Consider the following 18,002-nt stretch of genomic DNA (forward strand, 5'->3'; position numbering starts at 1 on the left):
GCAGTGTCTAAATTGTAGAAGTAATTCAAAATTCCCTTTATTGCATCCTTTTTGAGCCATCCATGAATTTTGCTGCCTCTTTGAAGTAGCTGATTCAATCTACTTCCATAGCCGTAGTATTGAATTCCTGAAGTTGTTTAATCACCGTGTGAAGTTTGTTTGGTTTGTTTTTTGTTGTTGTTTTTGCTTGTGCATTGTTTTTTTTAACCTGTTTTACTACTTTCAGTAAGTTTCCAAGTTCTAGTGGTGAAGGATTTTGTATATAGCAGTTCCATACTCAATTTATCATTGCAGTTATGTTGCTCTTACCTGTATCCTTCCTCAACCCACAAATTTTGGTCACCAAATGTATGGCAGGTGTTTCATCCCTGTAATCATTTCAGTTACCCTTTTCTGAACTCTGTTTGCTTCTACTTTTTTGAGTCATATGGGTTATAAGAGCACACAATGCTCAAGATGTGGCAGTGCAGAAATTTTGCATAGCAGCAGAAGGCTCAGTCTTTTTCCCACCATTCCTCCCAATGCTACTCAACATTATTTTTTTTTAATGCTGCCAATGATTTGAAGAACTGTCAAAAACAAACAAAATACAAGTTGCTTCTATAAAGCTTTAATTCTGAAGGTCAGCATCACGTAGATGTAGTTTCAGATGTTTTCCCCTAGGATGAAAATATCTGTCCTAATTCTGGGTAAGAATTTGCAGAATATTGCAGAGAAGTTGCAGAATATTGGGCAGTTGAATTCCAACTGTAGGAGTCCTGCACAATTATTATTAAAAGTCAGAGTTGGTGTGAACTTGAAATTTTACTACGTATAAAGTAGCTTTAATGGGATTTCATTTCAAAGATTTACTGAAATTTTTGATTAAGGAACATCTACCAAAGTTCCTGAACCATGTCCAAGTCTTTCCTCCTAAGGTTAATTTGTTTTGTTTGGTTACAGTATCTGCTTGTAGTGTCTTCATGTGGTTGAAAGTTTAGTGGCAGTAACAATGCCAAGAATTTACCGTAAACTGAATATTTCTGTCTTGAAGTTTCTCTCTCTTGAGCTTTGAATTGTGTTGTATTTTCCATTTAACCTGCAATTCAGCTTTTCTGACCATAATTCATTCTATCATCTAAGTGTTTTTCAGAAACGTCTTACTTTCTGTGTGTAGAAGTAAGTGTGCCTTTTCTTTCAGTAACTGTCAAAATAGGAACTTTCCTTTATTCATGCACATACATTCCTTTTTCAGTTTATCTTTTAGTGGAACACATTCTGCAAATTCCTGATGCACACATCTTTCTTTTTTATGGTCATTCTCCTGAGAAGTAAACTGCCAGGCTATTCTGTAATCATCTTTGATGCTGCAATAAATACCGTGATCTTTAAAGTTTTTTAACCTTTAACTAGATAATGGACAAATCAAAGAAACAGATTTCTAGATAATTTAAAAAGAATATAGACATAGTAGATAAGTTGAAGTCTGTGTTTGCTGTGTATCAAAACACTTTCCCATTCAGAGAGGTAGAATTTTGTTGAGTGGAGAGCAGACAAACCTGACTCGATTTAGGCATTTAGAAAATATGTATATACATATTAAAAACGTGTAGTTACCAGCAGCAAGCACTGAAGTTGTCCACTGCATTAGCACAAGTTGAAGACCTTATACTGATGTGACTCCAGGCAGCAGGTGCAAGTCTGACTGCACAAAAGCTTTGCCCAGGTCAGTGGCTGCTGGTAGTGTCCTAATTGCATTATCTGATGTGTGTCCACTCCTTATTTCAGGGGAAACTTGTTAGTCCTGTTTTAAAACCTACTAGCATGTTACTAGGTCTTAGAGTGAGTTCAGCCTTACTCAATCTAGTTGGAAGTCCTCACCTGTAATCTGTATCTATATGCACTTGCCATCTCTGTAATCAGCTGAGGCATCTCTCCTTCCACTATCTTTCCCATAACTAGCTTGGCTACCAGTTAAATTAAGCAGTGGATAACCCATGTTTCAGGCTGATAATCTTCCTGTACATTACACTTGTTGGGATCACATTGCACCAAACATTGATTGCCTTCCTTTGAGGGATATAAATTTAATCACCATTCATTCAAATGGGTCCAGACCTGTGGGGAGTAGGTGTTGTCAGCACCAGGCACTGAGGGTGACTCTGTACAGGCCACCTTTGCGAGCCAGCACAGACCCTTGAGACCAGATTGTGATGAGCAGGGATGGGTGTTGGTAATAGGGTCCATCAGCAATCTCTGACATGGCAGACGGATGAAACAGGCCTGTCCATCTGGCAGCCAGGGCCAGAAGCACATACCTATGGGCCTGTGTGGGGCTGAAGTGAAGCTCCTGCACCCTTGAGGGTTTGTTCCTCCTAGAGCGGCCTGTGTGGGGACATAAAGGGCCATGAGTGCCCTGAAGGGCATGATCACTAACAATGTAACTAACAAAATGCAAAAGGGATTAAAAGCTAAATTTGGTGCAACAGGTGATGACTCCACTCTGTTCAGGAGAAAGTCCTGTACTCAGGCAATACATCAGGGTCACCACCTTTATAAGATCATACAGTAGCTTTGTCGGTTGCTCTCCTAGCATTTGCTGTGTAGGAGAGTGCATTCTTAAGGTAGATATTCCAAAGTGGATATATTTATTTGAATTTATATTAACTATGTTAATTGCTAACTTTTTTATTCTAGTTACATTATTGTAATTTCATTCTCCCTTTTTGTTGTTTGCTTTGTTTCATTTTGAGTTTTCTTGCTGCATGAGAGCAAAGTAAAACATAAAACACTGAGTTTGTAGGTGTAATAGTGGTGTGTACAAGAAACATGAGAGAGCATGTGAAGGTTAAGTTTCCCTCTCTGGCAGCTGCTCTATAGCAAACCAGATCTGCTTAGCAACAGAGGCTCTACAGAGATTTGTTAAGAACATTTACCCAGGGTTGATGCTCTGTTTGTAAGCTGCCATTCATGCTGACCTCCATTTTCAGGATGATAAGGGAATTCTGAAGATGTTGCAATTCTGCAGAAAGATTTCAAAAAACACTTAAAATCTTTAGAAATTCTCTAGGTTATTACATAATATCAACATCTAATTAAATTATCATGTTAACTGCTATTTAGGTCAGTTTAGGTATATGAAAGTTTAAGTAAGGAGAGGACACAACTTTGAATTTGGCCTTGCACTTTGCTTGAGGTTAGCAAAAGGTCTTTTAGTCTCTCTCCTTCTAAATACTGATAATTAATCAGTGATAATTTGGTGCTGAACCCTATGTATTGAGGATATACTTCCCAAATTGTAGATGAGTGTCTCTTCTTTCTTTGCTATGGTCAGTGCAATGAGTCATGCCTTGTGGGAAATAGACTGGGCTCCTGTGTAACCAAAGCCTGATATGTGCACTGCTCTCTGCAATGCGAGGCAATTCCTGAGGTTCCAGCAGCAGCAGCAATGGATCAACCCTCAACAAAAGCTGCACTGCACTCAGGTTGAGCAGCAGATGTTCTGCAGGCAATTTTCTAAGCATTCTTTTGAGTAGTTGTCTCACTGTTTCTTTCTGCCCATCCTAATGCCATCCCTTGGCAAATACTTGAATATCTGTGCAGCTGCAGTAGAAAGTCATTCGTTCTTGTTATGGTACTTTACGACTAACATTAGTATGCAGTTGAGCTCAATGTATTTGTTTGTATATGTACAGTCTGAAAGACTGAACTTGAATATGAAGAACTGAGGACCAGCATCTTATTTGTGCCTGTCATTATCAGAGTAAAATGAATTAATGGGTACATGAAAAGAAGGAAAGAAGGGTCCTAAAAGAAAAGCTCAATTAGCTGTATCTGAATAAAATATTTCTTAACTTTAGAACTAAAACATCTAATTTTGCTGTTGCATTTATTCTGTTCTGGCTCAGTTGAGTTCCCAAAATGAAAGCCTTCTCTGTAAAAACTACCAAATAATACTACACATTTTTTTCTTTTATGTGATTAGAGACACAATTACTCATGTTATTGTGTCATTATAAGGAACTTGAAATCCTCAGCAAGGTTTTGTTAGTACAAATGCAACTTTTTTTTTTTCTTACTATTCAGGACACTATGTTCAAGTAAACTGAAGAATATAAGTTATTTCTGGCACCCAGGGCATGGTTTGTGAACTGATATGACAGTAACTGATATAAATTTTCCATCTGGATGATCACAGTGCAGTAGAAATTTCTTGCTGTGCTGTCAGACTAGAACCAACTGTTGTCACTGGCTGACCTTTGTTTTTAAGTACGTGGGAACATTACTGAAAAGCTTCACATCATAGAGAAGAGCTGTTTCGCTGGTAGTGAGTATCTTTGTGTAGCCAAAGACTTCATTCATCTACTTCTTTTGAATAGAGTACAGGATTCCCTGTCCTGCCCCACTGTAAACTTTATAAAAAAATGAGCCAGTTCCTTATCACTTAATCTCACAAAATGTCCTATAATTTTCAGTGGCCTGTTTCTGGCTGGCTAGCATCTCACTTGCATTCATCAATAAGTCATTCAGTAATTGATGTTCCCATCAGAGCATCTCTTTGCATGTTCTTCAGTTTCTTACTACTACAGCCAGCACTATTGTTTGACACAAAGAAAATAATTACACTGGCCCACCTACACTGACCCACCTATAGTGCTTGGATTCAGCAATTTTGCACACTCCAGAAAACAGTGACAATTTCTCTGTCTTTGTTTTAGGACTTGATTTACTAACTTTTCAGTCAGTTGCCTGAAACCCATGAAGTAAAAAGTACTACTGCAATATATCTGTGATATAAAGACTCACTCTCTCATCTAATTACTTTTTTTTTCAGTGATAATGAATATTTTCTCATAAAATTGTTGTCAGATGAGTATTTTGTCCCATTATTTTCATTATCTTCCTTAGCTGAGTTCCTTTCCCATGTGATATCACTGCTGATAGGCCAATTGGCTGCATTCTGCAAGTTTTCTGTTAGCTGCATAGCACCAAATTTCCCGGTGCATTCAAATACATAAAATAAATAACCAGGTGCCATAGAAAAAGAGAAAATATAATGACAAGAAAGGTTCTAGAACCAGACCATGGGCTAAGGAGATGCCTGGGACATGTGTCACCTCTGCCCAAGCTCCCTGGTGAAATATCAACAGGTTGCATGTTCTTAGAAATTCTTAAGTGCCTTCAAAAATAGCTAGTTCTAATTGCAATGCAGAGTTTGTATTTTTCCTATAAGAATCAGAACAAGGGGATATTAATGGTGGCCTGCACATTGTAACATTTTCTGGAAAATGACATTTTGCAGGCTTGATATAATTTTCCACAGTGTGCATCAGGACATCAAATGAGAGGCCTTTAAAATTATCTTACCAGAACTATTCTTCTTTCCAAACAACACTGAAAAACAGTGAGATCAAAGAATTTCATAAAAGGCTCTTTTCACAGCTTATCAGTTGTCAAATGAAGGTATTAGGGAAATGGCCTCAGTAGCTTTTCCTACTTGATACCCCTTTTGAAGTGGCTAGAACCACAAAACATGCCTTTTCTGCGGAGGATTCCAGTTGTTTCTCCAGTTGTGTCAGAGAGAGCACAGAAAGCATCCTGACCAGCTGGCACACTTCTGGGGTCCCTGGTCTCATCCCAGGGTGTGCCTGGGCTTTTGGTTTGCAGCAGGGGTTGATCTTTCCCTGAGCTCACCATGGAGTTTGTGGTTCCCAACACTTCAGCATGGGGAGAGTCTGAAAGATTTGCATCCATTCCCAGTACAGTCTTGAGTGGAGAACACATCTCTCTCCAGAATAATTTAAAGATTTTCCCAAAGATGGAACTCTTCTGTTTAAGTTCATTTCTAAAGTTGGATGGTGGGGGACTGAACTGGTGGAAGGAGAATGGCAATGCACCTTCTTGGCTAACAAAGTCCACATTTAATCCTGATCTAAGCCCCATCTGACCATTAAAACGTGTCAGAATATTAAATATTATATTACATATGTCACAGAACACACATATGCAGAAATGTGGAGAAAAAAATTGTAATTCTTTTGTGAAGTAAAAAATAACTATAAAAATGAAGATGTTTATATCCACATGATTATGTTTAAGGGTCACAATATGAAATTTTGGTCTACTTAGGAAATTCAAGTTGAAATAGAATTTTGCATCATATTTCTACTGAGTAAAATGAAAGTTACATGGGGACAGGTTAACAGCTGTCCACCCAGTGTTTTTGTGCTACATTGAATCAGTCTAAACTTTATCATTTTAATAACAATATTAATTGAATTTTGAACCATATTTTTTTAAGTATGAATATGATACACCAAGTAATAAAATATATAGTGACTTAAGATAATAGATAATAATTAGTTATGTGGAAAAAATAGTAAACATGAGGTATTTGTAGTTGACACAGGAAAATGCTATGTGTCAAGGACATTACCATCCTCAATTATTCTGCTGTACATGATAGTTTGTTCCAAGAGTTCTTTTCATTCATATCCATATCTTATCATACTGGAAAACTTCTAGTAAAGATGAGGACCTGTACATTTCAAATGTGATACTGAAGTCAGTGGATCTTGATGGTCACAATAATGTGGGATTAGATTGTTTGAATAATTGAAATAGTCAACTATACATTTGAAAAACGCTAATGCTGGTGGGATAAGAAAATTGTCCTTTTTTCCCTCTGTTTACAAATTTGGGATAGCTAGACTTTCCTTCATTTTGGACACTTTTAAAGTATTATTTGATCTGTCTGGAAAGATCACTGAACAATCCTTCCCTTTTGAGTGACAGTCCAGGTAAATCTTTGTCATTCCTTGATATTTTTTAAGGAGACTAGTTGGTGCCACAATGTCCTAGCTAATTTTTCCCATTCTGAATGTAACTTGTAGTTCTGTGACCTACTGCCAGTACACAGTAGTTCCTCAGCATCCCATCCAGTCAATTTATCTCTGTGTGTATAGATTATTGTTTACTTTCCGAATAGAGCTGTGGGAGGCGTTAGGAACATGAAAAACATGCTAAAACTCGCATTCTCTTTTTAAGTATTGGTATTCCAGAGGGAGGCAACATAAATCTTCCATGACAAGAGCAACATACCAGGCCTGCTTTATTTCTGTTAGAGATCTCAGGCAAACATCTTGCTTAAAGACTCTTTTCCAGTGACTCATAATATAGTTCAGTAAATGATACTACGCAAGTTTTTATAGTAATACTGTCAAAAGATTTTGAGAACTTCTGGCTCTGAAAGCACTATTGGGAAACTAATAGCTATATTCAATTAGTAGTTTTTCTGGCTCTTTCTATGGTTTGACATCCCTGAGTCTCTCCAACAGCATAGTATCTGAGGTCTCTACAGACAGAGATGTTTTGTGTTCTATTTGTACAATCCATAAAAATAATCAATTCTTTGCATGAAAAACAAATATGGAGAGCACTGAAGAGTTTCTCTGAAGGCAATAGATAACTTGCAGCGTAGATAAGAGTTTATATTTTGATATTTATAAGTTAAGTGCAGGAAGCAATGAAAATAAATTGCTGCAATGAAAACAGTTTGAAGTGGTATTTTCTCAAGTACTGAAACAGAAAGACAATGGAGGTCAAGGAATCCTTATCAGTGGTGATTTTAAGAGCTAGTCAGAGTAATTTCAGGAATTAATTCAATTTCTAGGTGTGTGTTTTTCTCACCTATGAGACAGAATAGGTTCAAGGAATGCCACCCACTGCTGGCTTCTGCTGTAGATATATCCCCCCATCAGGGAGGAGAGAAGGGAACAGGGCATTTCAGGCATGGCAGGAGACCCCACTGCAATGTAGTGCAGACAAAACCACATTTCTTCCAACAGACGAAACTAGGTGAGACTTGCAGTTTCTATTCTTAGGTCTTTGTGGGACAAATGAAGTCCAGTTCAGCTTTGCAGTTAGACTACTGGCCCACAGCTCCAAGAGACAGCCTTGCAGCCCTGAGAAGGTTATAATTCCCCTTGGCCTAGGTACAGTCTACCTGTTATCTGCAGAATAAGATAGTTGGCCTTGCAACACTTATTTGTGTGGTTCTTAGACACTCCAGTTGTCTTGACTTTCAGGGCATCTTTACTTTCAAAAACAAAAGACAAAAAAAATAAAACATTCACTTGAATGCTGAGGAAGGTTGAGTGAAACTGAGCAAAAGCCCTAGCTGTAGCAGTATTCCCCAACTTAAGCAAAATATGAAATGTCTGGTTGGCAAAAAATAAAAATAAAAATCTTTGTTTAACTGGAAAATGCAGATTGCACATTTGTAGTTCTTGGAAACTGTAAGATAGCAGTTCCTATGAACAGGCGTTTATTCCACAAAATCCAGGATTCACAGAAATTTTCACCAGCTTATTTGGAAATCCATGAAAACTGGGTAAACATTACAATTGTTCAAGAGTATTAACACTGAAGTCAGAGACAAATAATGTATCACAGTTTCTTATTGAAAATCATTGTGCTAAATTTCAAGAGGGAATTAAATTAAAAGGAGAGAGTTTTTGTTATTTTCCTTAATATTATTCTAGATATTGTTTTTATATTTGTCCCTCCTGATGCTGTGACTGTGGAATCTACTGTTCTGGTTACTCTTCTGCTCAGGTCTGAATATTTTATTTTAGTTTTCTGTGCAGTGTGCCTGTGTAATTTCCATCAGAAGCAGGAAATGTTTATCCAAGTTCTGAGGGGTGGGACAGTTGCTGCAGTTTTAGGTAATTTTAAACAAACTGAGCATCCTGTTTAAATACATTTAAGTAATCACAGTTCTGTACTAGTTGGAAAAGAATTCTATGTATGTATGATATGAATAAAATATCATCTGACATAGCATTCCAAGGCTGTGATATATTTATCTGATTTCTTGTGCAATAAAAGTTATATCTTAGACTTTTGTTTTGATAACAAGTTTACTGGCATAACACATCCCATTATGTAACAGTACTCTACTGGAACATGAACTATTTTGTATTTAAATTTACTTGTTTTTAATATATTTGTTTCCCTGATAATTCCAGTAGCCTCTGGAAAATGATTCATGATTTCTAAAACTGAGTGGAAAATAGTGTATTCACACAAAGAACTTAGTTTAGGGATCTAATGAAAATCAGGAAGAATTTATTCATGTTCAATTGTATGAGAAACAGAAATGATATAGAAATTTGTATTCTGAGTAGGCTTATCAACATCAAATGTTACTTAAGGTGTGCATGTCTGATATTTTAAATGTTTTAAAGGATGAATTATAAAACAAAAAACAGTAAAAAGATTTGTAGCATGGACATACATTTCCTATTTGAAACTGAGAGACAGATTTCTTTCTTTCTTTTCTTCTTTTTGTGATCTTCCAACAATGACGCTCCGCTGAACTGCATATTGGGTCCCCCTGTTGATAAGAGTTGTTTGAAAGAGAGAAAAAATGTGTTTATATTCTTCAGATTGTGAGTGATAATTGTATTTGGCCTTGTGTCTATCCATGCATTGTCTTTAAGCTGCAATCTAATGTTAAGGAGATTTTAATTGGAAAACAAACAAAGATCAGACAGGTTAATGGATAACAATTGAATAATATCTTTAAGGGGCTACACAAGAATTAATGTAAACACTACATCAAAGTCATTCCATGTCTACACTTTCATGGAGGGTTTACGTAGAAGCCAGTTCCTCAACAATGGTAAACAAATAATACACTGTACAGTGTCATCTGTTAAATCAAAACTGATTGGCAAGATTATTTGGTCTTAGTAGGAAGACCTTAGTCATTAATCACACCTCCACTGAAAGGAACTGAATCAAGTTTGTTATGACCTGAGAGTTTATTATTGTTGGTGTTTCTGGAAATCACCCCACTTTTTCCAATTAAAAATATACACGTTATTCCATAATAAACAAGATATAGAAGCTCTATCCAATGGAACATAGACCACTTAAAGCCCAAGTGTAAAGTGGTGACAGAGGGAGAATGACATAACATATGCTGTGATACTAACAAAATGTATATAAATACATCTAAAAATTAGAGAAAACTGTTTTGATGAGAGGAAGTAATGGATAGTAATCAGTATAAAGAGTAACGTGTAAGAAGAGTTTTCTGTGGAGCTAAAGGAAAGGTTTCTTTGAATGTCAGAGAATGAAAACCAAAGTTAAGGCACAAATATAGGAGTAAAAAGAGAGAGAGAAGATGAAATCGTATTGCTAGGTTAAGTGAAAAGTGGGCTTTCTCTCTCAGTTGTAATAGTGACAAAAACTAGAAGAATTTCTTTTGACATCCAGTTAGGACAACACAAAACATCCAGAAGACAGTCTTAATTAGGAAAGTCAAAAGGAGAGTCTGGAATAATAGAGGTGTTAAGGCAGGCAGTCGTGCATTAAAATACAGTGGTTAAAACAACAGTCAGAAAATACTATGAAAAAATACTAAGTTGATTTTTTTTTTTTTAGCTTGACTTCTAGCCTGTTTATTTCATCTCCACTTTTAAAATCTCTTATCCATGCTCTCTGTTCTGTTTTTCTTTCCACTTATTATTTTAAATATTCTCATTCAACCATACCTTTTGAGAAACTCAATGAAAAGCAGGTATGATTAAGAGCTAAAATAAACCCTGCAAAAGAATTTCTTCAGAAAGCCTATCGACTTACTTTGCATCGCTTTTTTGCTTTACAGATGCCAAAAGAATATTAATCTGCAATGTCTTTGTTTGTGATCTTTCCTTTTATTTCAGTTTATGTAATGAAATATTTCCCAGGGCTGCTTTACATTTATTTTGTTCACCAAAACATACTTCTCAGATATTATGAAAATGTAGTCCAAAAGTAATGCAGTCCAAATCCATTCAATTTTCTTTTGGAACAGAATCAATAATAAAGTCATAACTTGTATCTCATTTTTAACTAACTAAACACTATGTTGTTCTTTAATAATGCATAATTCTTCAGGACGTTCACTCTATCTTCTTGCACTTCAGTACTTGATTATATCCTGGTGATACTTGCAGCAAGATGCATATAATTTACAATACTACATTTACAATAAAGCATAATTCAGTTATTTCATAATTACTATTTCAGGATGAAATCCTGTTCTCATGGAACTCACAATGTTTATGACATTGACAAAACGGAAAGTACCTTTAGGATAATTGTTCTTATTGGGACTGGTTATATTTCATTAAAAAAGATAGTGTCTTCTTAATGTTAAAACAGTAGCCTGCTGTATACATGTGTGTTCGTGTTTTTGTTTGTGCTTGAGAATTAGTGTTTCCCTTCTCTAAAAATCAAACTCTTTTCTAGACTCATTACAGAAAAATGAATTTTCAAAGTGTTCCTTTTCCCTATGAATTCTGATTAGGAAGCTGAAATGCACACTCGGAGAAGCTAGGAAAATAATTTGAAGTAGAAATGTGAAGCAGAAAAGTGCAACAGCAGAGCAATTTCAATCACAGATTTATAGATTAAAGTTTCAGTTGGTAAACTTTTGAAGATATGGTTAACTAAGCTGTGGTTAACGGAGCTGCTGCTAAATATTTTGCTAAGACCAACTGATGACAGGATATTGAACTAAACAATCCATACAGAAGTTTTTAATCGACTAAATTGGAAATGTTCTACAAAGCACCAAACCCAGAAGTTTTGAACTACACATGGTTTCTGATATTTAGAATCAGCAAATAGGTGTTTGGTGGATATCACACAAAAAAAAAAAAGGTTTTGTTTGTCTCAAAAATAGAAGCATTCAATATAAAGATGATTAAATATGTATTCTGATATGTTCAGAAATGGCCCTGATCTAAAACGTTCTGTGTGCCAGCCTTTACTTTTGTGCATCACTGGCAGCTGACTTTGAAAAGTTTAAGATAGGAACCTAAGTGTTCAGTTTCAGCCAACTGTTAGTTAGACTTTATCCAGCCATCAGTCCAAGTAGTTCCTATGCACAAAACAGTGCACTGTATCTTTCCATGTAAGATATAATTTATTGCAACGTGTTGCAAAGAGATATGTGTTCCAAGGAGTATTCACCAGAGGTGTTCCGACTCTAGTGTGGTGATGAGGAGCCCAATGAAGTACAAGCCTGTATCTTCTGCTTAGGGATGTTGTATCCTCTTATGTTACATGACAATATCGATATCCTTCATGTTTTTACTTGCTCTTTTGCAAAGATGACTGCATTTTGTCTTATCCTTAATCACTAGCTTCTGAAATTATAAGACCATCTGAGAGCTATCAGATTTCTTTTAAAAGCGAAGCTGTTAATTCTCGGGGGTTCCAGAGGGAAATCAGAGACACTATTCAGGGACCTATATTTTTCAAAAAGGAAGCAAAAAAGATGGTTTTTAAACCGTGCAAAAAAAAAAAAAAAAAAAAATTAAGTGATCTGCATCATGATTTTGAAAGTTTTGTATCTCCAAGATACGAGTAAAAAAGCACAAGTTTTTTTTTGGCATCCGCTTTCTGTAAATGGCAGAATGTGAGCCCAACATATCTACCCTCCTCCAGGAAACAACCCTGGTTGATACAGTATTCAGGCACTTAATGAGCAGGATTAATGCGTCTGTTTAAGGTTAAGCATATTTTAAGTGCTATGCTTTGAATCTGAGCCCTAGAGTAGATGATTAAAGGCAAACAGAAAACATTCACAAATCTCTGGACTCATATCTATAAACTGTGTAATCTGCAGGAACGGATTCACTGGTGGAAGGCTAATGAAGTTCCATCTTGTTGGTTTTGCTTGTCCAAAGCAGTGCTGCATCCTGTCTCTTTTTCTTCAGCGCTACACACCATGAGCAGAGTTAAACTGCAGTGTTATATGGAAGTTGGAGAGAAGCTCTGTTACCTGGTCCCTTGTTTGAAAACCTGTGTATTGTGTGACTAGAGGGGGAAATGTTTGTTTCCCATGAGCTAATGCAGAGCAAGGAGTATATGCTTGGGTTCCTTCAAATGTCACGTGAGAATTACCACCACCTCTGTCTGAATTCTTGCACATACAGATGTAGGTAACTAACAGTACAAAAATAAGTAATCTGGTAGTAGGCTTACAAACCTAGAGTGAATATACAAAGAGCCAAGGATTTAGGGCTGTTAGTATAGATGAGGGAAAACTGTGCAAATCAGTAAGAAACAGTTGCAATGTAGGATTTAAATTATACAAGTGGATGTGTGTCATTTATTTGTTTGTCTCCATCTACATTGTCAGTGTAGATCCTAAATATTTGAAGATGTTGAGTATGTTTGATTTATCAGTGTTCTCAATTCTTTTTTGCTGAATATTTGAATTTTGGATTTTTTCATTTTCTGAAACATGACAAGATATGGTGGTTATCTGAAAATCAAAGTTACTGCCCACAAATTATGTTCATTTCTGATTCGCCATGAGTGAGACTTAAAAACTTCAACTTTGAAGTGATAAGGATCAGAAGTAAATAAAAAGAATTCAATATATATTTTAATAGTGTAGTTATATTTCAGTGTTTTATGAGTGTGAGGCAATTTAAAAAGTTGTATGAGAGTGTTTGAGATTGGCAGCACTGGTTTCTATAGCTTTACTGTTCTATTTCATTTTTACATAACTTGGGAAAGGCATTTTGTAGACAAAGTAGCTAGCTGATGAGAGATAAGAGAAGAAATATAAAGCCTGAAATTTCTTCTGAAGCTCTTCAGTAGTTGATGGGATTGACTTTCTCTCTTTGTTGTTATGGTTAAGTTAAAGAATAAGTGGCTGCATTTGAGGGTCTATGTTATTACGTGAAATTGCTTGTAATCCCTTACTCATATGTTGATACATGGAGGGGTTGTGTGTGCATACTGCTTATTAATACATTTTGATTCTATTCAATTTTTGTCATTCCTCTTAGAGATCTTTTCTCATTTTCTTTATGCTCAGGGGCTTGGGTTGTTAGCTTTTTCAGAATTGTAGCTTTTGTTTCTTTCATTTCATGACGCAAATACTGCAGTTGCCTGAAGTACAGCTTCGAGCAGTCCTTTGTGTGACTAAAATAAATTAGCTAAATAGCACTGTTTAATTAATTTCAGGACCGCCTCTTTTTCGTCATGGAATATGTAAATGGAGGAGACCTAATGTTTCAAATCCAGCGCTCACGCAAATTTGACGAACCTCGATCCCGCTTTTATGCAGCAGAGGTCACATCAGCACTCATGTTTCTTCACCAACATGGAGTCATCTACAGGTACTTTTTTGATCAAAAATAAAGTATTCTTGAGGCTCGGGGCTGGTTTTGGCTAAAATCCTCTGTCTCTTAGCAACCAGATTTAGATTAGTTGTTTGTTCCAATTTGCTTACATAGAACTTTTTTGGCTGTTTATCATTGAGAATGTTAACATTTGAATAGCCTCTGCAGCAGTCGCCAGCTGTGTGTGCCAGTTTTGTGTTATAGTACAAATAAAGAGTTTTTGAAAAAGCTTGGCACATTGTGAACCAGAGGTGACCTTTCTGCAGATCAGTGTAATCTCTTCACTTTCCTCTCCGTGCCATAAATTTCCTCTCGTTTTCTAACTCCCTGCCACTTCCTGAGTTTGTTTGTCCTAGTTGTCTTCACTCTGATATAATCGGGATAGTAGTCTGTAATGCTTTACGTATGCCCCTTCCTCTTGAATGTTTGGGTGAAGCCTTAGTCACCAGCAGGAAGTGGCTCTCTGCAGACAATTTTGATTTGCTTGCCAGTAAACCACATCCATTTGGACCCCCACAAATCTCAAATCTTGAGCGTGTGCACACTGAAATATGTATAGTTTTGCTGTGTTATGAAGTATGCATTTAGGTATGGGTATTTACTGTTAAAAATAAGGAATCGCTTTGAAAAATGTCAATGTGTAGTCAATGCAGTTGTTAAGTGCTTTATCTTGGCGTTTTATTCTTTTTAATTTTCCTTGCTTTCAGCAGATTGTCTGTGATTGTGATAAATTTGGGCTTTCACAAGCAGGGTGGTTTACAGGCTTTGTGACAGAGATCTGACCTACCTAGTAAATAAATTCTAATAACTTTTATATTCTTATCCTCTTCTGGGTGATCATTTTTTATTTGAGGTAGGACAGACAGAATCACATTTCTTAAACAGAAGCATCATGATGTGGATGTGGAATTTTTCACAATGAGAAATTACTAGAGAGAGCTCAATGGAGGGACTCATGATGTTGAGGGACCTGGAACATCTCCCGTCAGAGGAAAGGCTGAGAGCCCTGGGGCTGTTCAGTCTAGAGAAGAGAAGGCTGAGAGGGGATTTCATAAACACTTATAATAAATATCGAAAGGGCAGGAGTCAAGTGGATGGGGCTGGACTCTTTTCAGTGGTGCCCAGTGATAGGACAAGAGGCAGTGGACACAGACTTTAACATACAAAGTTCCATACAAACCTATGGAAAAATGTATTTACTTAGAGAGTGACAGAGCACTGAAACTAGCTGCCCAGAAGGATTGTGGAATCTTCACTGTAGATATTCAGAACCCATCTGGCTTCTTTCTTGTGAAACCTGCTGTAAGGAACTTGTGTTAGCGGGGGGTTGGACTGGATGATCTCCAGAGGTCCCTCTCAACCCCTATGACTGTGATTTCATTAGTACTGGTGTGGTGTTTGTGTACTGGGTTGGGGTTTCTGCTCTACCACTTGACATAACTTTATTTTCAAGTGCTGAATATCCAGTGAATTTTTTCCTTTGTTGCCCATAGCGTATTTATTGCTGCTTCTCTGTGTTTGTTTTCAAAACTATATATTTATACATTTAGGTAGTAGAATGTGGCAATTTCAAAATTTTTAAAATATCCACTATAAGGATCAGACAAGTTGGATACTTTACAAAGTGAAGAATTTTGAAGGGTTTTTTTGTTTGTTTGTTTTTTAATTTATTTACTTTTATTCCAGGAAAAGACTTGAGCTTATTCTCTCTTTCTGAAAACTGTAATTTAGACACTTTGTAATGAGTAGTCAGTGCAGTGATTTCCTTGAAACAGCAAGGAAGAAAATTCAAATTGGTAAAATTGCCTTCTAACATCTTTATATGAATTCATTATTCCTATTCCCTCCCCCCTCCTGTCCTTTAACACACATTTTTTCTCTTTTTTTTCTCTTCTCATTCTTTTTTCTCCCACCATTTCTTCTTGTCTTATATGTAGTTTCTACTTTGTTGGCTTCTAGCTGCATTGAATCATCTGTTGTTTATATGCCTTTTTCTGTGTCTTTTTGTCAGATTGAAAATTCTTTGATCTCGAGATAGGTGCCATTATGATGAAACAATGCCTTATGATTTAATCTTTATAAGATACTCTCAACTTTTGATTCAGAAACTATATTGACATGCCTATGGCATGCTACAGAAAAAAAATACAAAAAATTGTATATGGCATGTTATATTAGGTGTGCTGTCAGAAGTGACAAAAGAAGAGAAATAGCATGGATTGTAGAATGAAAGTAGTGACTGTAAAAAGCAACAAGAGGAGCATTAGGGGTACATTCATGTTCCAGAATACAACTGTATTCTACTTTGGCATAGGCTTTTAGATCTGGACATAATTATGTCCAGTTTTGGACTGATTATTGGAAATGCTATTGCCTTGTTTATTACAATATGAAAAATGCATTGGGATCAAGTCATTCTTCCACATCTCCTAAGCTTCTATTAGCTGGCAAACAAGGAAAGAAAAGGGAATGAAAAAAAAAGAAGAAAACAACCCTATGCTGTTGAATAACTACCAGTCATAACTACCTAACCTGCCTTCAGAAATTTTAATAAAGAATACTTGTCTTCTGTGTAATTATATCTCTAGAAAAACACTGTGGTATGAAATTAATGGTTATTCTCCAAAGTGGGAAATGGTGCTTATGTGGGCAATACTTCAAGGAAAATGGAGAATATATAAATAAACTAAGATGTTTGATGGAAATGTAGGTTTCAAAATAGCTTCTGTAGCTTCTGATCTTTTTTCAGCCATGTATGTGGAAGTATTTGTTTGGAACTAAACATAGTTATATTTTTGGAAGTAAATAACTAGCTTTAGCTCATGCTTTGGCTTGTTGGCTAGATTTTTAGAAAGTGTTATGATGATACTAAATGATCATCTTTTTTAATAACTAGTTTATCCTCATTTCCCCTGAAGTTCAAAGAGAAAGCCAGCTCCCTGTTTGGCAATAGAAATTATTCTGCAGGTTCACATCTTAGCAACTGGCACAGCTGTTCCCAGGCTTATCCAATTATCCATGTGCTGACTGGAGTTAAGCACCGTCCTTTTGTCTATGGAGTTTTTACTGGAAGTAAAGATTAAGCTTACATTTTTCATAAATAAAGATTCTGCTGTTACTATATTCATACCGCACGATTGATAAACTTAAGGATAATTTTATGTGTGACCTTTTTGAGTATATAATGTTACTGTCCCTGCAGCAAAACCTCTTCAGCAACTTCAAGAAAATACGTTATCCCTGCCACCTTCCCTCTCACCTGGCATGCACTGTTCAGGCTCATGTCAAGTTTGGGCCTGATAATACAAGTAGAGTCAATCAGAAACTACAAAAAAATCAGTCTCTGTTTCTGGCTGTTATTGTTGTTTATGTTGTGCAATTGCACCACTCTTAAAAATTGTATCCAAACTTCAGAATTAAGGGCAAGACCACGAATCTCATTTTGCTTAATAGCTAAATAGGACTTTAAACTCAGTTCAGAAAGTTTGTGGTTTGTATTCACTGTTACCTGTCTCTGGAGTCTGGTGTTGCCAGCAGTTAATGTATCTTCTCACACAGGGATGATATGCCAAAATGGGTGTTAAGAAGCCACTACTTCTGTACTTCCCTCTTATACTGACTATACTGCACTGTGGTGCACTTCCCACAGATGTGTAAATGAGACCTATTCTCACTTAAACCTACAAGTGTTGGGCTGAATACAGGAATTTTTATACCAATGACTCTGGCTCATTGTTTGAATTCCAAATTAGGTGACACAAATAGACCATTCTGGCCTGAAATACATGCAAAGAACTGTTGTCTCCCCAGACAACATCAGCATGAAAA

General features: G+C 36.3%; 1 protein-coding gene across 1 annotated transcript in view; it reads left to right on the plus strand.

The window, feature by feature from the left end:
- Positions 1–18,002, plus strand: part of PRKCE (protein kinase C epsilon) — a 272,383-nt gene that overhangs the window by 208,144 nt on the left and 46,237 nt on the right. Inside the window, exon 11 of the mRNA XM_065754869.1 lies at positions 14,017–14,171. Within this exon, the coding sequence (XP_065610941.1) occupies positions 14,017–14,171 (155 nt within the window). The remainder of the gene's footprint in view (positions 1–14,016; positions 14,172–18,002) is intronic.

Source organism: Cyrtonyx montezumae, unplaced genomic scaffold (genome assembly GCF_038088225.1).
Source record: "Cyrtonyx montezumae isolate F1298 unplaced genomic scaffold, pur_monq_1.0 scaffold_0, whole genome shotgun sequence".
NCBI classification, from domain to species: Eukaryota; Metazoa; Chordata; class Aves; order Galliformes; family Odontophoridae; genus Cyrtonyx; species Cyrtonyx montezumae.